Source organism: Nicotiana sylvestris, chromosome 5 (genome assembly GCF_000393655.2).
Source record: "Nicotiana sylvestris chromosome 5, ASM39365v2, whole genome shotgun sequence".
In the NCBI taxonomy this organism is placed as follows: domain Eukaryota; kingdom Viridiplantae; phylum Streptophyta; class Magnoliopsida; order Solanales; family Solanaceae; genus Nicotiana; species Nicotiana sylvestris.
The window spans coordinates 166,523,027-166,545,865 of NC_091061.1; the positions used below are offsets into that span (position 1 = coordinate 166,523,027).

Sequence of the window (22,839 nt, forward strand, 5' to 3'; positions counted from 1 at the left end):
AAATATTCACTTAAACAATAATACAAACATGAAATGAATATGAAAACAACTAATTAAACTTCTATTTTGAAATCTGAAAATTAATTTAACAAACAACATGAACATGAACAAAACCAAAAAATCAAATATCTAACCATAGACATGAACAAAGCAAACATTCGCCGATTTTAGATTCGAAAAATATCAAAACAAAATAACGGACAAAATAAAATTCAAAAACTACTAACCGGATTGAAACGACGAACAACGACCAAACAAACAACGAACTTGACGAGCCTCGACCAAAACGAAGAAGACGGAAGGAAAGGAGCAGCAGTCCGCAGCTTCAACCCAGCTGAAACCAGCTCGAGCTGGACGGGAATGGTAATGACGAAGAAGCTGTAGTGAAGCAGCAGCGGCGGGGAGCTGGACGGAGAAGAGAAGCAGCAGTGACAGTGTCGAGGGTAGCTGAACACGACGAGAAGCGGAAGCAAGCCGGAGCAGCGAGCAGCAGCCCGTCGCGGACAGCAATGGATGACGACATGGTCGACGTCGAAGCTCGTCCATGGTTGGACGTAGTAGAAGGCAGAAGAAAATGGAACGCAGCAGTAGCAGATGCGTGAGCGGACAGCCATGGCATCTTGGTTCGTTTTGTGTTGTTCCGGTGTGGCTGGGGGTCGTTCGGAGGTGGTGTTTGGACGGAAAAGATCTAAGCAACCACAGCAGCAGCTCGACGTGCTCATAAGGAGGAAAATAAGCAACATGGTCAGCCATAGACGTCGAGCTCAAGCTTGAGCTCGACGAGCCTCGTCAATGGCGGATAGGGCTAGGGAATTCGGACGAAGAAGAAGGAGATGAAGACGATGTAGCCATGGGTGGTCGGATTTAATGGAGGATCGCCGGAGAGGTTTTGGAGAGGAAGAAGATAGGGTGGCCATTGTTGGCTTTCTTGAAGCTTGAGGAAGAAGAAGAAAGAAAGAGGGGGGGGGGGCGGATCTCTTAGTCTTTAGGGTTTTTTCTTCTTTTTTCTTTTGTTTTGTGTTGTAAAATGTAAGACAAAGGGGTTTGGGTCTTTTGGATTATGGACTGGGTCGACCCAGTTCGAAATGGACTGGGTCGTAGGGAAGATTGGGCCATTTTTTGGGCCGGTGGCTTGAAATCGAAGAAGAGGCCCAATTCCGACTTTCTTTATATTTTCGCTCTCTTTTCTTCTTTTATTTCTCTAAAACTAAATTATAAAAAATACTTAAACTATTATTAAGAACTAAATTAAGTTATAAAAGCGCAAATTAACTCCCAATAACAATTAACGCACAATTAAGTAATAATTAAGCATAAAATTGTATATTTGGACATTAAATGCTAAAAATGCAAACGATGCCTATTTTTGTAATTTTTATTTTTTTTGTAAACAAATTTAATTAGTAACAATTATAGAATTAAATCCTACATGCAAATGCGACATATTTTTGTATTTTTTATTAATTTAACAAATAAACAAACACAGACAAATACAAATAATTATCCAAAATATCACAAAATCTCACAAAATTTCACACCAAGGAAAATCATTTTATTTTGAATTTTTTGGGAGTAATTCTCATATAGGGCAAAAATCACGTGCTTACAGCTGCCCCTCTTTGCCCGAAACTTGGAGAAGAATAGAAGAAGATTCGGGAGGGGCTATATATTTGGGATTTTCGGACAGAAAGAGGGGGAAAAAATCAGAAAATCGGAAGAAAAAGGGTTCTAGGGTTTTAATTTTGGATTTCTAGATTCTTCTCTTTGGATTTTTGCTTTTTGTTTTCATATATATATAAAGGTTAGTTGATGGGAGTTTCATTTTCAGAGGAAAACACAAAAAAAAATATAGATTGTAGTCTCTTCTTGTGATTTTGATTCTCGAAATGGAGTGAAGCTGAATCGGTGTCCGATTGTTGGAGCTGCTGTTCGAGTTTTGCTTCCGATCGAGTTCCGATTAGTTGCTCGTTGGTTCGTTGCTGTTATTTGTCTTGCTAAAGCTTTGTACATCCTGACAAAGGCTAAGACTAAATTTGAAAGAGAACTTCATTCAGGTTCGTTTCTTCCTCCTATTCTTATATGTATTGTGAATCAAAGCCATAGGGGGGAGCCATTTTAAGATAAATTAGTCAGTAGTATTTTGGGGTCTAATTGATTTTCTTTTTCTGATTTATGGCTGTCGTTCGACGTCACTCCTTGAGTTTCCTTGTGGCGAGTCTCTTCGTCAGAATTGGAATGAATTAAAGTGTGTTTGATTCTCTAGTTTTGAGTTACCATTCTTCTGATTTCATTTGTGTATTATAAAATGGCTCCCTGTTTTGAAACATCATAAATATGAATTTTGAGGCTAAAATTGACTAGTACTGCTAGATTGCTTCTTAAATATTATGCATGGTGTTTAGCTCTTCTTGAATCTGATTTAATTTAGTTCCATTCATATTTGCAATGTTAATATCGGGATCTCCACCTTTAAGGATTGGCATAAGTATCTAATAAGTAAAATAACAGTATGTGTCTTCAATCTCTTGTTTCAAACATAGAATGTGTGTGGGCGAGTTTTTCTATTATTGCGGATTGTTCTAAATATTGAACAAGTTGGTCATCTGCTTGAGGGTTTACATATCCCCGATGAAGTCTATAATTGGCTAAGTGTGTTGAAATGTGTTCTTAATTTCCTAAACCATATTGCCTTCTCGTGATGCCTTCTCGTAGCGCTGAAACTGTATTGTATTCTAAAGATCATCATTCTCACTTATGGTAATATGCTCAATCTTAGTTGAGTTTGTGATGGAATCTTTAATTGTGAAAAGTAATGGATTTCTGGCAAACATTTTGGGTGAGTATTTGTTGAAGTTTTGCTAGACCATCGTATATTCACCTATTCTGCTAGATACTCCTATGCGATTAGTATCACTTAATTGCCGTATCCTGTTTTGAGCACATAAATCATTTTGTGTTCTGTTGGAACAATTTGATAAGTATTGAGTTGGTTGGTGCGTAATTGCAAGTTAGAATAGGGAATCAAATTGTGAGAATTGGGGTGTTTAGATCTTTTAATGGCTCTTCTTAATGGCTTTGATTCACTTTGCCTTTATTACTTCACATGTCTCCCTTGGTTCGATTAACTGAAGGTTCTATTTTTTGAATGCTACTGTTTGATTCTATGTGATGAGAAATTGTTTGAATGATCGTTGGGTCGTGGGAAGTGGGAAAGGCCGAAGCCCATTAGCAATTGATTTGTTTGGGAGAAATTCAAAAATAGCCAGATTTACAACTGGTTGTTCAAAAATAGCCAAGTTTCAAAAGTAATCGAAATTTAGCCACTTTTCATGTAAAGATAAATTTGAGCAAAAACACTGTTCAAACCCGAAAAATACGCCAGGATATTATACTGGAGTTCCAGCATAAGTATGCTTGAACTCCAGCATATTATACTGGAGTTCCAGGATAAGTATGCTTGAACTCCAGCATAATATGATGGAGTTCCGGCATAAGTACACTAGAACTCGAGCATAATATACTGGAGTTCCAGCAAGTATAATTGTCCAGTATAATATACTGGAGTTTGGAGTACCAGTGCTTCAGTCTCCAGTATATTATACTGGAGTCAGCAAAGTATACCGGTCCAGCATAATATGCTGGAGTTCATACACAGGTGCACCGAACTCCAGTATATTATGCTAGACCGGTCTCTGTTGCAGCAAAATAGTGGCTATTTTTCATTGACTTCATAAACGCTGGCTATTTTTGAATGACCAGTCCAAAAACTGGCTATACCGTGCTATTTTTACGATTTGTTTCCATGCTTTAGGTATCGGGCCCGGTCTAATAAAATGAACTATTAAAAAGGGAATGAGTATGAAATTAATTTTTTTTATTTCTTTATTTTTATTTTTTTTTCTCTTATTAATATATTATCCGTTAGGAGCATGCTTAGGCCGACCACATTTGGGTAGGCAAACCTTTAGGATATTCATATTTTAGCTTCTTTCTGAGGCGAGAGGTCCCCCCTTCGTTAAATTTATCCGGGGAATGCCCCGAAGGATTTGTATATATTTTATTCGGGGTATGCCTCGAAGTATTTGTATTTGGAGGCCGATAGTAGAACTCGTAGTATTTTTGTTTCTATTTTTATTTTTTATTTTATTAGGTGGGGACAACCTCAAGCCTCGTGTGTGTTTCTTTGCTTTTCTGTATTTTTACCTCAACTTGAATATTTTAAAAGCCAACTAGATCGGGTACGCAACCGTAATTTTCACGGGACTTGGGGAGTGCCTAACACCTTCTCCCCGAGTCAAATGAACCCCCTTACCTAAAATCTATAGTGTAGACTTAGTTTTGGAGTCCAAAGTGTTTTAAAGGAAAAATTATTTTTTTTAAAAACGATGACCTGACACACCGAAATTAAAGTCAGGTGGCGACTCTGAATTATTTTATTTTAAATACAATTTTGTCACTTTTTAATTGAAAACCCTTTTGAGCTTCAAAATCACTTCTATATTTTTAAGAGGGGTTAGTGGTTTGTAAAAAAAGGGGTGTGACAGTGTTTGGCCGGAGCCTTTCAGTCCCGAGTGAAGTAGTTTCGGCGTCTATATCGAGGGTATGCCTTTTTAAGAGTCTTACAAGTTCGATATATAGCCTTAACTTTGAGATCGGGTTTATGCCTTTAGTAAGGTCATACAAGTTTTACATGCCTTTGAGGTCTTACAATTTTGGATACTTGGTACAAGTATGGTTCATGCCTTGCTTGAGGCCTTACAGATATTGTCATTCGGTACAAGTGTGGTTCATGCCTTGCTTGAGGTCTTACAGATATTGTTGTTGCCTTATATAGATCTTACGAGACCGAGGTTGCCCGCATGTGGTCTTATGGCCTCGGGTTTTGATAAGTCGGTGGAGGTGGTGATTGGCGGCAATCCCCGAGTCATCGAGGGTTTTTGGCTCGGGATCCATTACTTGTAAACTTGGTATTGCCTCATCGAGGGCTTGCGATTTTGGAGTTCCTGACCCGGAGGTCATGTGGCCTTGAGTTTTCGACGCTAGTCCCCCAGTGTTTGGGACGTTTTTGGCTTTGGAGTTGTTTTGTGATCTTGATGTTGCCTCATTGAGGGATTGCGAGTTAGGAGCTCCGACTCGAGGGTCGCATTGTTTTGAGTTGTTGACGCCAGTCCCCGAGTGTTCGGGTCGTTTTTGACAGAGGAGCCATTTTTGCAAAAAATATCGAGATTCTTTGATTACTTGGTACAAGTATACACGTTTTTGCTGTTACGGGCTCGGTTGTTCTATGCAGACATGCTTCGTTCGGCCGTTTATCCCGGTACATTATTTTCCGATCGAGACCCCACTTAGCGGCGTTAGCGCATCTTGGCTTCTCCGAGTAGGTGACCTTCCAGGGGGATGCCCCTCAGTATTTGAGGTTGATTGCAAAAGAAGCCTTGAATACTTCTTGGGTTTTCCTTAGGTAGCATATAGATGTTGCCTCATTAAAAATCTTACAGGTAAAACCCTTCTTGGGACAAAAACCCGGTCGAAGGAAAAGAGTGCAACGCATGCTTTTGAAACCTAAGGCCTTCGAACTGGTAAAAGCTTCGGCTATTTCGACTGGATACCTGCATTCAGGTTAGTATAAATTGTAATTGAAAAAGGGGGATGGCTATACCTTAGTGTTGACGGTGCTTCGGATCTCGATGTGATTCAATCGCTTGTTATGAGGACTCAGTACAGTCCTTTGTTTTGTTTAGTCGGGGTAGTCAAGAGTGTAGCTTGTTATCGCTATTTTACTGTTTGCTTATCCTTTGGCTCTTTCAAGGGTGGAGGTACTGGCGCCGGCGTCACATCGTGCACCGCAAATATTTCTTTGCCGCATGCTATTCCCCGTAGACAGTTTTAATCCCATCCTTTGTCGGGAATTTCATCATTTGATGGAGGGTGGATGGTACTGCTCTCATGCAGTGTATCCATGGCCTTCCGAGTAAGGCGTTGTACCTCATATCTCCTTCGATGACATGGAGTTTGGCATTTTGGGTTGTGCCGGCCACGTTGACTGGGAGGGTGATTTGCCCTTTCGTTGTTTCGCTCGCCATGTTGAATCCGTTGAGGAATGGTGAGGCGGGTACGATTTAGTCAAGCAGTCTGAGCTGCTCTACCACCCTCAACCTGATAATGTTGACCGAGCTACCTGGATCTACAAGTACACGTTTAATTTGAAATGTATTTGCAAGGAAAGAGATTACCAGTGCGTTGTTGTGAGGCTGAGACAAGGTCTCGATGTCCTCGTCGCTGAATGTAAGAGCATCTTCGGGTATGTAACCCCGAGTTCGCTTTTCTCTGGTGATGGATATTTTTGTTCTTCTCATCATGGGCTCATGTGGGGCATCGATGCCTCCCAAGATCATGTGGATGACATGTTGTGGCTCATTTGTTTCATTCTTCTTGGTCGCCTCTCTTTCCCGAAACTGATTTTTGGCCCGGTCGCTGAGGAATTCTCGGAGGTGACCTTTACTGAGTAGTTGGCCTACTTCTTCTCAGAGCTCGTAGCAATCCTAGGTCTTGTGGTCGTGCGTGTTGTGAAATTCACACACTAAGTTATGATTTCTTTGCGAAGGATCTGATTGCACAGGCCTGGGCCACCCGACGTCTCTGATTTTACTATGGCGAACACGATGTCTGATATGTCGACGTTGAAGTTGTATTCCGACAAGCGAGGTGCCTCCGTTGGCCCTATGTGCCTATTGAATCCAGCTCTGTTGACGAGCCCCCAAGAATTTTGGCCTCAGTCCATCCTTCGATCATTGCGGGGTATGTTGCGCCTCAGGGCGTTTGTCCTGTCTTCGGTGTATGGCTGGTACCTTTCTTTGTTTGGCTTAGGCTCCTTCGCCAAAAGCTTGCTTGGGTATACCGAGCCCAAGGGGGCTCCTAGTTGGTCGTCCTCGACCCTGATTTTCGATTGATATCGATTGTGAACGTTCGACCAGGTCACGGTGGGATATTCAACCAGATTCTATTTTAGCTGCTTCAAAGCCACCGAGCTTCGTTCATTCAAACCTTGAGTGAAGGCCTGCATTGCCCAGTCGTCGGAGACTAGTGGTAGTTCGATTCGTTCCATTTGAAAGCGATATACGAACTCTCGCAGTATCTCATTCTCCCTCTGCTTGATCTTGAAGACGTCAGATTTCCTTGTTGCTACTTTGATGGCACTGGCATGCGCTTTTATGAAAGAATCCACTAGCATGGCAAATGACTCTATAGAGTTAGGAGCTAGGTTGTGATACCACATCATGGCCCCTTTTAAGAGTGTTTTCCCGAACTTCTTTAGCAAGACGGACTCGATCTCGTCGTCCTTTAGGTCGTTGCCCTTTACTGCGCAAGTGCATGCATTGACGTGCTCGTTGGGGTCTGAGGTTCCATTGTACTTCGGAAGATTGGGCATTCTGAACTTCTTTGGAATGGGTTTTAGGTCCACTTCCTGCGGGAACGACTTTTGCACGAACTTCTTCGAGTCTACTCCTTTTAGAATCGGGGGTGCGCCCGGAATTTGATCGACCCTAGAATTGTAGGTCTCTACCTTCTTGTAGTTGGCTTCTATCTTCTTATCGTGCGACTCGATCCTCTTTGTGAGGTCCTCGAGAATCTTTACGATGGCGGGGTCGGATGTCGACCCGTTGTTGCTTGATCTCTTTGGTACCTGCTCGGCTGGGGGGCCGTCCCTGGTGCTACCGTGCTGGGAGTTTTCTGGTGACTTTGTAGCTGAGCAATCGCCAACTGTTGTGCCTATAACATTTCAAAAATAACGTGAAGGCTAACCTCCCGTTCTTCCCTAGTTGGGGTTTTCTGCGCTTCTTGTTGGTCTCATTGGTGCACGTTCCTGTTAGTGTGGGAGCTTATATCGACGTGTTGGACGTCGCGTGAGACCGCGTCCATGGGAATTTGTTATGGTGCATTCTCAGGGTTTCATGGTGGTACACCAACACCTGGAACATCCATACCATTCTCTCCATGGTTCTCAAGATTGTTGTTTACAGAGTGAGACATTTTGAACTGAAATCAAAGATCCTGGACAAGAAAAAGTGTGAAAGATAACTTGCGTTATGCAGTAAAACCAGCAAGAAAATAATAACTATTATTTTTAGCCCCATGGCGGGCGCCAAACTGTTTACCGTGAAAATAGTAATAACAATTAAATTTGATTTTATGGTTATCAAAATACGTAATCTATTTTTATGTTAGTTTTTAGGCAATGGATGCTAAAGTAAGAGACTAGAAAGCAATATTGAAACTTAAAAACAATGTGTTAATCAAACCGAATGGTTGTCAATCGGGACCTCGAGCTTGCTTATCGGGGCCCGGGGTCGAGTCTGATGTCCGCTGAGGGTAGTTGATGGACGACTAACAATTATAATAAAATCAATGACGACTCTTTATGGCCAATAATAAGCAATAAATAAAACACAATGGATATGAACAATAAATGCAAGTAATGAGATCAAGAGAATATGTTAGAGAGTAGAGAGAATATTCTTGTGTATTTAGTATTGAGCAACAGGTGTTTACAAAATGGCATGGATCCCCTTTATATATGAGGGAGAATCCCAACATAGTACAAAAAGCATTAATTACAAAGATATGGAGATGATACAACTAGTTAATGCCTTGATTCGTTTTGGGCTAGTCCACTAGACTTTGTCAGCCCTATTTATGCGCCTTGGGAACTCTCCACTTTTTCTCCGTAACCGTCGGTCTGTATTGCTCCGAGGTCGAGCGTTGATGGCCCTCGAGGGATGAAACTCGACCGTGATCTCGAGCCTTCGAGACGTGCTTGCGAGGCGTCGTAACGACGGAAAATTGGACCCTCCGATTTTACCGTATACACACTCGCCCCTATATAAACGGAACATGATCTGGCAAGTCGATGAATATAAAGCTAATAGAACTTGAAGTGAGACTGTGCCAATGATCTATATTATATTAAAAGGAGAGTAATATGTATTGTGGTTAAGCCAAGTGGCAAGCTAAATGGAAGCCACTTGGCAATTTTAGGACAACATTAATAATTAGAAATTATATATAGAAACATAATTAATGGAAGTAGTTTAATGAATCTTATACATAATCTAAATAGATCTTAGACAAATCTAATCTATATATCTATAATTAAATTTATATGTGTATTTGTATCTATATCTATATCTATATATTGATCTACTCATAGATTTTTTTCTATATTAGCTAGAAATATGGAGGTAAAAAATTAATTAAAAACTATAATAAAAAAAAATAAAAATATATAAAGACGTAAATTGAGATAACCTATAACTATTTATACTTTGGAGTAAGTTAAAATATAGAATAAAACTAAAATTTACTTAAAATATTAAGGATTTATTTGAGTTTAAAAATTAAATAATTTCAGGCAGCAAAATAAGATCTTACATACAGTATACAAATTATTTATAAGGTAAGAGAAAAATTAAATAATCAACAAAAGATAACAAGAATTATAAATTCATATTAGTACTGATAAATCGTGCAAACGAATATTTTATACGTAAATATTACTAAAACATTTAGATATAATGTGTTCGAACAATTAAGAAAAATATTTTTCTATGATTATATTTGAATTGAGTTCAGTTAGTTTAAATTTGAAAGCATAACATAATTTTTTAAAAATATGGTCCAATTAAAAAAAAATAGAATGATAAAAATTATTTAAATTTGAGATGAGAAAGTTTTTAAATTTTTATCTATATTATATTAGAATGAGTGTGGCAAAAATAAATACTAAATTCAAACAGGCTAATAAAAATTCATATGACAATGTTAATATTATTGAATAAAACAAAATCAAAAATAACGAATAAATAGAGAAAAAATAAAAAATCAAATTTTTTATCATTGGAAAAAGGGTCAAACTTATTTGAATTTCAGATGAGAAAGTTTTTTATATTATACTAAGAAAAGTCATAATATAAGTCCACATAACTCAAGTCTAATAGTTAAAATCAAAAACTAAAGAAATTGAACAATAAAAATAAATTAGAGATAATGTAAGGACATTTATAAATCATAAGTTTAGAAAATAAAATAAAATAAATATACAATACTTAAAAATATTTTTAAATTTTAAATAATTTAAAATTTTCGAGCAATGTTTTTAAAACAAAATAAATATTTATTTCATAATTAAAAAAATTATATATTTATCTTATATTATTAAAGAAAAGTAGTTGATAATAATATTAAATAAATTTACAAGTTAATGAAAAGCCACATAAAATGTAATAAGACTATAGATTAAAAAATAGCAAAATTATGTTAAATTATTAGAAATTTAAAAGAAAAGGCTATTTGAATTTGAGATTAGAAAGTTCTTAAAACTATGGTGCGAATGCTCAAATTATGGATAATACCACGAAATTAAAGTCTTACTTGTGAAAGATAAAACAATAATAAAAAATAAAAATTTTAAACGACAAAATAAATTTCTAATATAGGTAATTTTACAAAAATTAAATTTGTATCTTAAAACTAAAAAAGAAAGAAAATTTATGTAAAGAAATAAAATGATAATGAAAATATTATTACAACATTTAGATATGTTCAACAATTACGAAAATATTTTTCTATGATTAATATCTAAATTGAGTGCAGTTAGTTTGAGTTTGAATGCATAGCATAATTTTTTAAAAATGCGGTCCATTTTAGAAAATAGAATGTAAGAATTATTTGAATTTGAGATGAGATTATTTTTTTCTTTTTTAAAATATTATGTAAAGAACTAAAATGACAGTAAAAATATTACTACAATATTTAGAAATAATGTGTTAAAACAATTAAGAAATTTTTTTCTATGATTAAATAAAATTTTAAAAATACAAAATAAATTTCTAATATTGGTAATCTTACTAATGAAAATTAAAGATTAAACTGTATCTTATAGCTAAAAAAGGACGAAAATTTAACTGCATCTAATACAAAATTAATTATAAGAGAACTCAATTCATTTGGAACATGATAATCAAATAACTTATGTATTAATATTTTAGACTAATTAAAAGTTACAATTTAAAATAAAATATGACATTATTTTGGCTCTAGGTAAAACATTAATATAAAAACTAATTAACATTTGTAGTAGGAAGAGAATGTATATATAAAAAAAATTGAGGTAGTGTGAGGATACTTATACTTTAAATTAATTTAAAAATAGATAAAATAAAATAATTAAATTATATTTAAAAATATTACTGATAAATTTAAATGATTAAAATATTATGAATAAGAGGATAAAAGCATAAAAATATACCAAATTTCAAGAATAAAATATTTATTTTTATTAAATACTATTAAAAGGATAAAAAGTAAGACATTAATTTAATTATAAGCTAATAAACAAATTATATGATAGTATAATAATATTAAATATTAAATATTAAATAATACAATAACTATAATAAAAGAACAAAAAAAAAGAATTTATGTAAAAGTGATGTGATGAATAAGATATATTTGACTTCCAGATAAAAACAAAGTGATAATAAGAATTTTGTTAAGATAATATGATCTAATGTGCTCAAACAAGAGAGATCACAATATGACATGTTTAGTATTCTTTAATATCGACAGCGGAACGAAATACAAGTACCAAAATCAAGGGGTTAGGTTGCTACAAATATATATTAAAAAGATTGGTTGTTCACTACGAGATTTGAACAATAATTTCATATCATGTTTCATAATTAAATTCCCATGTTATATAATTTTTATCTGAGAGGTTTATATTTTAAGGTTATTTGTAGATAATTCAAACAACCTACATCGCAATTTGAAATAATTTGTCCGCGCATCATGCGAGTACTGATACTAGTTATATTTATAACACATTCGTTAGAATTACCATGATATAGGCAGTAAAATGATAAACGTCACACAACAATTTATATTTTTAAGTCATAAATCATTAAGCTTATATTTTTCATAGCGCGACGTAACAGAATTAAGTTACTCAATACGAATTTAACTGAACAGATGGACCAAAACGCCGTGGAAGAGTAATTATTCTATTCTTTTTCTATTGCGAAATTTATGTTGTGAAGTTTTTGAATAATATATATCTGAAACTACTTCAGTTTGCATTGCGCGGTGTTTCCTTTTAGTTTAAAGCTTCTCCTGACTTAACTTATTTGAACAGACAGATTTACCGTCAAAACCAAGGGTGAAACATTTTTTATTTTATTTTTTCAAAATTAAACATAAACAGTTTCTTTTGATACTTTTATACAACTATAAGGGATGCAGTCCTTCGACCTGCTCTACCTATTTCAGCTTAATACTAGTAACTCATTTCATTAATTTCATTTATTGAAGGATCCATTTAGTATTGCCCGATGTTTATATTAAACCAAATAATTTAATCTCAACAATTAAAAATTAAGTTGAAAATACATATAATATCTATGGTGAAGTAATAAATGTGAGTATACAAGAGTATATGTCTTGCATTCATTTGTTTGGTATAAACACTTGGATGCACATAAGCTTTTATCCTACTTCATTTTGAGTTTTAATAAACTCCTCTACGTTCGTACACTAAAAATTAAAAGTTAAGATGCACACCATGTGAGCTATCCTTCAACTTCATTATACAATAAAAAAAAAAATTTAAAAGTTACTTTTATTATGCATTATAAAAGTTAAATGCATAATAAAACGTAAGTATATAATATAGTACATCTCAATGTTGTTAGTTTTTTTTTTCTATTTTTTCCTATTAAAGAATACTGTGATAATGTCCCGAAGGGACGGCCCAGTTGGGTTTGGATGGCGTTGTTCACACGGGCGACGCAGGTTCGAACCACCTCAATGCCCTCTGGGTCTGAGTCTGTCGCACGGGGCTTGCCTAGTATAGTTTAAATTCTCTGTGTAATTTGCAGGTTATTATATAGTGGTGGTTCCAAAAAAAAAAAAAAAGTTACTGCGATAAATTTGGCGAGTTTTACTGCAGCTACGTGGAAGAGACAATTATGAGAAAGAGAATAATAATGAGCAATCTTGGATGGCAAAATAACATATTTTGCTAGTCTAGTAATTTTGTCTTGTTTTAAAAAAATAATTGCTCTCTTTTCATAAGCATAGTTATGGTCATCTTAAGGAAATATAATATTCGCAAAAGTTAATATCCTATCGATAACAAATACGTAGCTTATATAAGGGTCTGCAGGATCCAGCAAATATATAGTTGTGTACTGCTTATTATTAGAGAAAAACAATGCTCTGAAAGAGAAAGCTATAAAGAATTTTTCATCTTTTTTGCCTCTTTTGTCTGAGCTTTAATTTTTCTTCTTTAACTCCTCCTTTTCACAGAATACAACGTTTCTAAACCTAAATATTGAAACCCCCTTTGTATCTCTAGCTTCATTAATCATCATAATTATAGTGAGATTAATAATTTATTAAGGAGAATATAATCAATGAGGGGATCACCAATATGGCTAGTTCTCTCGTTGGTTCTTTGCTCTTTACTTTCCATGCAAGCCATTATTGGAGAAGAAATTTTTCTTGAATGGCATGTTGCTGAAGACAATAATATCAAACCAATCTCTGTGGATCAACCAGTATGATTTCAAAACTCTTCATTTTTTTTTCTTTATTACTTGACTGGTTTTCTATGTTAGTGAACAAAGAGGCAGATTGCATGAAATATCCTGCATTCACGCAGGGTTCGGGGAAGGGTCGCATCCAAAGGGATGAAATATAGGTAGCCTACCTCATGCAAGCATCAATGGCTGATTTCAAAAGTTGAATTTTTCATATTTTCATTACCATATAGATGAGAGAGAAACATTTAATGATGAAGAAGGGAATAAAAATAAATGCTTGATTTAGTGGGATCTATTTATTTTCTAAACCTGCCCAAATCGTAAAAAATCTTTCATTATTGAAATAAACCACAAGTGATGTTATTTATATATATAGTCTTAAATAAGAGACCTACCATGTAAAAATCTCAACAAAAAAAGGGTCTTCCAGTGCATAAAATATCTGGCGTTCATGTAGGGTTTGGGGAAGGACTGCACCTTAAAAATGTAGGTAGTGTACCCTAGACCCTAGTACAAGCATTGGTGGTTGATTTCACAGTTCAAACCCGTGACCTATAAGTCACATGGACCTAAAGTTGTCTCCAAGGCTCCCCTTCTGTATAAGTATATGCAAAATTATTGTCTTCAAGGTTTAATTTGTAATCTTGATTTTGTACATTTTCAGGTGATAACTATCAATGGTAAGTTTCCTGGGCCTCTTCTCAACGCCTCCACCAATGATAATATTCATGTCAATGTGTTCAACGATATGGATCAATATCCTGTTCTCATTACATGGTAAATTTTCTTCTTTACTGCTACTATACCACGATGTATTCAATTAATTTTCTGTTTACGTTACTGCTAATTAAATAGACACTTCTTATTCTTTGCATTTACTGTTTCATCACCATGGAGGGTCGGTTATAATTGTTTTTATAATCTAGTTGGAGTTGACGCTTCATCTTATTTTCCTATTAAATCTAATTGGTAGCAATGGGGTACACAGGATAATCGACTTCAGCTATTTTTGGATTAGGCTTAGTGATTCATTGATTTATAAAAATATTTATAAACTTTAAACTTCACATATTTTCCTTAATGACATGCTCAAATAGTCAGATAAATGTCATGTTCTGTTTAAGACCATATATAGGTTCGAAAAGTAATTTAAATAAATGCCAAAAGTTTTTCTTTCTTTTATTTTTAAATTTTATATCTGGTCAACCACCGTCATACACTAGCCGAATTATTGACCCTTAGCGGCATGACCTTATATTAAAATTTACAAATGTATAGTAAAACGGGCAGTCCGGTGCACTCTTGCTATGTGCGGGGTTCAAGAAAAGATCGGATCACAAAAGTCTATTGTATAATACTGCATCAAAATTAGTACTTAGTAGAGCAGGACTTAAGAGGAAAAAAATCAATACATAGTGGCATAGTGCTTCTTCGGAATAAGAATTGAAGAGAATATTCATTACTACTAGATTTGACTCTCTCATTTTATGATGGATTGGTTTAAACGTTTTCTTGCACTAACGTACAATACATGAAGAAAAGACACCAATTAACTTTGGGAAATTCTAACACAATAACAACATTAATGCTCTACCAGAGACGGCAAATCTTTTACATATGTAGGTTAATCAATAAATGTCTATTAAAATAGAATTACATATAATTATCTTTTAAATTACATAATTTTATAATATTTCTTACGTTGTCAGTGCAACTATTCTCTAGTTTGAAGAATCGGTATTAGACTTCTAGAGAATTATTATTATTACTATTATTATTATCATTAAACTTCTTTTTTTTATTACTTTCAGTTCTATTTTTATTTTAGTACGAAGGTAATATGTTGAGCTTAAAGAAAGAAATGATGATTCATATCAGTGGCGGATGTAGGATTTCCGCTAAGAGGGTTCAAAAAAAAAAATTAAAAGGGACTGTAGTGAGCGAGAATTGAACCAACAACTTCACAAAGGTTTTGCACCCCCTTAAACACTAAGCTATGCTTTTGGGGCATGAGAAGGGCATTCAAAATATAATATATAGAGACGCAAAACAGATTTTGCCTTATATGTACAGTATAATTTCCGGCGAAAGGGGTTCGGGTGAACTCCCTTCCACCCTTTCGCCGGAAAACTTGCCTTATTGTAATAGTGCATAAAACTGAAACTCAAAAAATAAAATAAAATTACTACATAAAAAACTATAACGATTAACAAGGCAAGTTTTCATTTTTGAAAATTTACTAATGACAATATTGGGCCGATAGGAATGGGATCCAACAGAGGCATAACTCGTGGCAAGACGGAGTTTCGGGTACCAATTGTGCGATCCAGCCCGGTACTAATTGGACTTATGAGTTTCAATTGAAAGACCAAATTGGAAGCTTCTTCTATTTCCCAAGCCTATATTTCGAAAAGGCTGGTGGAGGATTCGGCCCAATTCAAGTAAACAATCGGGTCGTGGTCCAACCCCCATTTGCTGAGCCCGATGGTGATTTCAATCTTCTCATTGGTGATTGGTATGAAGATAGCTTTGAGGTAAACAATTTTCCTTAATTTAGTTGTCTCTTCAATAATAAAAATTATGTCCTCTATTTCAGTTTATGTAATCCTTTTTTTTTGACTGTTAAGAAAAACAATTATCATTTCTAAAATTTAAAATAATTTAATTTAAACTCATTATTTTAGCCTTAATGACAAATTTTTACACGCGCACAAAATATTATAACATGTCTAAAATCAAAATATAAAAAATCTTATTTCTTTCTGGAGGGAATTAGTATTTAGCAATAATAATAAGAATATAATCAAAAAGGCATTGAAACAACCATTTATTTGCAAGAGTCTCGTCCTAGGAAAAAACTAATATTGTACGTAAGGTTCTGTGCACAAATAGCCATCCTTACGTCCGATATTTAGGAATTAGCCAATATTTATTTGTCATGAATATTTTAACTAAAAATCTTAATTAAGGGACAATTCAGGATATTCGTATCATGAAAAATTAAACTAAAAACTGAAATTCATGAGACATTAGGTGATTCCTAAATAGCAGCCCATTAGAGTGGTTACCTAGTATCATTTCTAAACAATACATCATGTAGATCAAAAGTCAATATCACTTGTCCTAAATTATAATTTTCTCGAAAATTGAGTTATATGCTTTTTTTACCTAAATAAAAGTTAAAATTTCTTTAATTAATTTTTTTTCTGGACTTGTGCAAAAATGAATAGGTTATTGGAGACAAGTTGGGACATGAGGGCTATAAAAATACTCCAAACATTATGCTTATGAATGGGAAAGGCTCATATTTGGACCCGAAAGCAAAATCCAATGAATCCTTCACAGTACAACAAGGTAATAAGCCCAATATTTACCTTTTTCTATGATATAGCAAGGGCTAGCCAATTTTCGAACTGATAATTGCAAATATTCAGCATTTGCAAAGTCATTGAAAAATAGATATTATTTTATGCGAAGATAAAATCATAGCAAAAATTACCCTAGTTCAAAACACGAAATGCCGGACTATGAAGCTCTCAATGTACAAGCTTCCAGCATATTATGTTGGAATTCCAACAAATTATGAAATTTCAGCACATTATGCTGGAATCTCACATGTAAAATATTTGACCTCCAACATATTATACTGGAATTTTTTTCAGATTTTAAAGGTATTTTTGTTCAGATTTTATCTTTACATGAAAAAGTGACTAAATTTCGATTAATTTTGAAGCTGAGACTATTTTTCAATTATCAATTATAAATAATAGCCCCTATTTTTCTTTCTCGCATAATTATCGTCATATTGCAGTTTGAATTATGATTTTTTCGACCGCTATTATAAATCCGATCACAAAGTGTGAAAATATGCTACGGCAAAAAGTATATTTGAATATTAACAATAATTTTGATTTTCAGGAAAAACATACAGATTGAGGATTTCAAATGTGGGAAGTGAATGGAGTTATAATTTTAGGATCCAAAACCATAGCATGGTATTGGTCGAGACCGAAGGATCGTATACCAATCAAATTACGCTGGATTCGCTGGACGTCCACATGGGCCAATCCTACTCTGTTCTTGTCACAGCTCATCAAGATACTGCTCATTATTACATAGTTGCCACTGCAAAAATGGCAAATTCAACTCAACTACAAACTCTGGAGGTTGTTGCTGTGTTGCATTACGAAAACTCTACCAAACCTGCTAATGGGCCTCTTCCAAATGGGCCTGATCCATTTGATGTGAATTTCTCTATCAGTCAAGCTAGATCCATCAGGTAGGCCCATCTAAAAAAATCCATTTTTGATCATATAGCCTGTTTGGCCAAGTAGAGAAAATATTTTTTTCAAAGTTAACGTGTTTCACCAATTTTTTAGAAGAAAAAAAAAATACTTTTGAGTAGAAGCAGAAGCAGCTTTTGAGAAGTAGAAAAAAGTAGTTTTTCCCCAAAAGCACTTTTGAGAAAAATATACTTATAAGCGTTTTTTAAAAGTTTGGCCAAACATTAATTGTTGCTCAAAAGTGCTTTTCAAATTAATTTAACCAAACACAAACTGTTTCCCACCAGAAATAAGCATTTTTCAAAATAAGTTGATTTTAGATGCTTGGTCAAACATGTTGGGTCATCGACTATTTAGGTCAATTCTTCTTTTTTTCCGCAGGTTGAATTTGACAACAGGTGCAGCAAGGCCTAATCCACAAGGGTCATTTAATGTATCAAATGTGACATTATCACAAACTTTTGTTCTCCAAAATTCAGTGAACAAAAAGAATGGTATGATTAATTATGCCATTAACAATGTCTCTTATGTTACACCACAAACGCCATTAAAATTGGCGGATTATTACCTTAACGGCGGCGCCGGAGTTTACGAGCTCGACAAATTTCCGGCGAACAGTAGCCTACCGGAGACTGTTTACGGCACGTTTGTTGTCTCCGGCGAACACAAAGGATGGCTGGAAATTGTCTTTAAAAATGAGCTAAAAGTGATGGACTCTTGGCACTTGGATGGATTTGGCTTCTTTGTTGTTGGGTAAGTATACAAAAATGGTCCATTTTTTATTTTCCTTGTGGTCATTGAACTTTTTTTTAATCCACTTTGGCCCTTTCCGAACCTTGTAAACGCGGAATTATTCGTGCATTGAACTGCCTTTTACCATTGTTTTGGATTCCGATTAATCCGAACCCATGCTAAAAATTACACTTTGGAAAGTATAACACTTATCAAATGTGGCAATATTTCAGGGCTCGAACCCAAAATTGGGATACTTATCATCCCACGGCAAGCTTTTAATTTGGTGGTGAACTTTTTTCTCTATAGCAATAAAATTATAAAATTATTTTTGTCATATTAAAATAATTGAACTTTATTCATTTTAATAGTGAGGTCACAATTATTTTTTGTCATATTAAAGTGACTTAACTTCAACAATAAGTCGCCTTAGGTTGTCATTATAATAGATACAGTTTGGTGAACTATAATGGGTAAAGTATTATTACTTTAATGAAAAATAATAGTGTTTACTTTATTGTTATTGTGGATACAATATAGTATATTAATGTTATAGTTGCTAACATTTTGTTACTTTAATGTTATTATGGATACAATGTAGTAAATTAATGTTAAGTTGCTAACATTTTGTTACTTTAATATAACAAAAAAATTATTCTGTAATTTTATTATATAATAAGTAAAATTCAATAATCCTAAAACATATGCGAGATAAGAATTATCCCATGATTTTTGAAATTATATATATATATATATATATATATATATATATATATATATATATATATTTTGATATCTTGCTGGCTTTTTTGCTCTTGGAATCTCAGATATGGTTCTGGAAATTGGACTCCAAAATCACGTCGTACGTATAATCTTTATGATCCTGTTGTTCGTTCCACTGTTCAGGTAATTATTATTTTTTTTTTAAAACAAAAACAATCAAATTCCTAGCAATTTAGCTATGCTAAAATATTATCAAATTAATGAACATTTTTCATAGGTGTATCCAAAAGGATGGACAGCAGTATATGTATATTTAGACAATCCAGGGATGTGGAATTTAAGGTCACAAAATTTGAAACATTGGTTCTTAGGACAAGAGCTTTATATCAGAGTTTATGACTCTGATCCTAATCCTGCAAAAGAATATCTTCCCCCAAAAACTCTGCTTTATTGTGGTTAGTTCCTATGTTATTTTCTTTCCTTAAATAAATTTTATCTTATTTTCTTTGGAAAAATCAAAATATAGTTGTGCAAGAAAAATATGGTTTTATTTGATTTGATTTTTTTTTGTGCGGAAATTACAGGGAACGTGCAAGCGCCCCCTCCAACACCACCACCAAGTCCAAATCCAGTACCAGCGCCCCCAGCGTCTGCTGCTACTATTACTACTATAAAAAGGCAATGGTGATTTATTCATCTATTGAGACATTTACAACTTTTTTATTTCCATTCTAATTTTTCATATTTATATTTCTTTCCTTTAATTTATGTTGGTTTTTAACTATGTTGACAGGGTTCATATTATTGTGACTATCTTTGTGGTTTTGATCATATGAGATGGGACCTCAAGTAATGCTGGTGCTTATAAGTCATGACATGCAAACTAGCCTTTCATCTTCTTTGTTTTTCCTTATTTTGTATGTTATTCAATTTTTTTTGTTGCATTTTCCTTATAATATATTTAAGTTATACATACACACAACAGTATAAAGAATTTTTTATACTATTATCAGAATTTTTTCTTTTTGAATTTTGGGGTTATCCATATAATACATAGAATGCTCAGCCATGGAGATGATATATGAGTCATAATTCAGCAAAGTAAAGCATTATTCTAAATTGTCACATTTGCACTTGCCTTTACAAAGCACCCCAAGTTCAAAGTTTAATAACTATCATTTTGTCTTGAATTTCATTTATATTTCTTGATAAAGTAATTAAATTTTTGCATTATCAGTATATAACTTAACATACTGTAAAAGATTACTTACTTTATTTAATTTTCTACTGTCAGTATATTGAAAAATTAAACTTTTTATTTTTGGTAAGGAAAAAGGGTCAGAGTTTTGGTTGAAGGACGGTGGATACTTATATATTACAAAACACACACACACTATCAAAATACTCGCAACACTACAGTTTTTAGTCAAAATTATCCCTTATCTTTGAGGGTAAATTAAACTTTGTTCTCTAAATATAACCCTAAACACAGTTCATCCTCTAAGTTTGCAAACCCACGCACATATAGTCCAAATAACTTAAAACACAAAGAATTGGGTTTTCTGGTGAAAGAATTGGGTTTTTGAAGGAGTTTTTCTCGAAAATATGAGTAACAATTATATTTGATTAGTGATTTTAAAGATATGTGATTTAGTTCAATACCAATTAATAATAAAAAATATGGAATAGAAATGAAACATAGAAGTGAATCAAAATCAATGTCACTTAGCAGCAGTGACCTCGAGGTGGCTTAGGGCAGTCAAAACAATTAAGTGTTAAAATAAAGTAAGAACAATGGAGTTAAAGGACAATGCTCGTGAATAGTGGACAAAAAGGTAGTGAGTATATTCTTTTCTTAATGATGATGAGATCCCCTTACAAATGATTGGGTCCCCTTTATATAATAGGGGAACCCTAAATAAGGAATATTTCTATTTACAGTAAGAAATATTCTTGGTACAATTGTCTAATCGCCTAGTACCGAATAGTACAATTATATTTCGGGATTTACGCCATGACTTTGGGGATGTGTCAGGAATCCAACTCGTTTTGGTACAAATCCATAACGGTACTTTTTCGAGGTCGAGCACACTCGACCTTGGTATGCATCATGCTCCGTCTTCGAACTCGAGTTTGGTCCCTTGAGCTCGAACTTGGTCTTACCAGGACTTGGAATTCGGACGACCTCTCAAGTATATAGATCGAAGGCATGCGATCTCGACCTTATATAGATAGTCTCCGCATTTCTTAGAGTAAGATGATAAGAAATGATTTGAACCCCGATTTTCTCGAACCTCTTATGATGATGTCATTTCTGTGATGCAAACGTTCAAAGTGACCGAAACGTCCCGTCGGCCCATTTTCCCAAAATATTGAATGCACGCCAGTATTGGTCGGCCACTAGTATCGCCGAACCGTCGTTGCCCATCTATAAATATGAGGCGATTCCTCTGAGTGAAGAACTTTACTCTTTCTTTACATTATTCCCCTCTTCATCTCTTTCTCTAATTACCCGTTTTCACCGCTTCTTTAAGCGCCGAAAAATGCCAAGCTCTTATAAGAAACACCACATCCCTGTGCAACCCAAATTCTTTAGCTTACAATCATGGCTAAAACTTCCAAGACGGTCCCCAAAAAGGATAAAACATCATCCTCTTCTGCCTCCCGACCGGCCAAACCGGTGGTGCCTCCAACTCTTGAGAAAATCACCCCCGGTCCTTGCATAATTAAGAAGGACTTTAGTGTTGAGAATCCCCCTGATTTCCCAGGCCAAGGCGAGCATGCATCTCGATATATTAGTTTGATATCGAAGAAGCTCATCAAAGATGTGAGGAGGGACTGTGGCTAGGGAGATGAGGTCGTGATTCAGATCCCGAGCCCCGAGGAAAGCATTACCACTCACGTGGATGGATTTCTAAGTGTTTACACTTATCGCTTCACACTGGGTCCTCTCGATCCGGTGGTGATCGACTTCTGCAAAACGTATGAAGTCACCTTCGATCAGATTCACCCCTCTTTCTGGCGTATCGTGATCATGCTGCGGTATTTTTCCGAAAGGCCGAGGGGTTGGAATTCACCCTTAGCCACCTGATTTGATTGTATCGGCCTCAGTTATTCCGAGGGCTTATCAAGTTGCAGCGCCGAACAACAAAAGCCTTCTTTTCCAGTACTGACGAAACCAAAGATCGAGGTTGGATGAGCCGGTTTGTTAGAGTAAGAACTTCGGATATCATCCCCGGGGATAAAATGCCGTTCCCGGATAGGTGAAACTTTAATCATAAGTGGAGTTCGTATTCCCAATATCTATTCACATTCTGCTTTCACATTTCATAACACCTTTACCCTTCTTTTGGCAGCCGATGCCTGGGTGCCTCAAGCGGTGCCCGACCTCGAGGATTGGGTCCGAAAGTTAGCCGCCACCTCTTCCTATGATGAGCGTAAGTGCCGCAAACTATCGATAGTCTAGTGGGAGTCCAAGAACCATGGTTAGTGCTTTTCCTAAG

The 22,839-nt window shown here is 34.9% G+C and overlaps 1 protein-coding gene across 2 annotated transcripts; it reads left to right on the forward strand.

Annotated features, from left to right (window-relative positions):
* Positions 1-1,817: 1,817 nt before the first annotated feature.
* LOC104238998 (monocopper oxidase-like protein SKU5) lies at positions 1,818-20,361 on the forward strand. 2 transcript variants are annotated; one of them, XM_070174120.1, is made up of 10 exons: positions 1,818-2,054; positions 14,263-14,375; positions 15,862-16,132; positions 16,829-16,952; positions 17,517-17,877; positions 18,263-18,634; positions 19,441-19,519; positions 19,614-19,791; positions 19,921-20,020; positions 20,130-20,361. In XM_070174120.1, exons 2-10 carry the CDS (start codon positions 14,347-14,349, stop codon positions 20,170-20,172), a joined length of 1,557 nt encoding a protein of 518 aa, XP_070030221.1. In that variant the 5' UTR covers positions 1,818-2,054; positions 14,263-14,346; the 3' UTR covers positions 20,173-20,361. The 2 variants fall into 2 exon arrangements, with proteins under 2 accessions (XP_070030221.1, XP_070030222.1); XM_070174121.1 differs by having other exon boundaries at positions 19,921-20,014.
* The last annotated feature ends 2,478 nt before the right edge of the window (positions 20,362-22,839 follow it).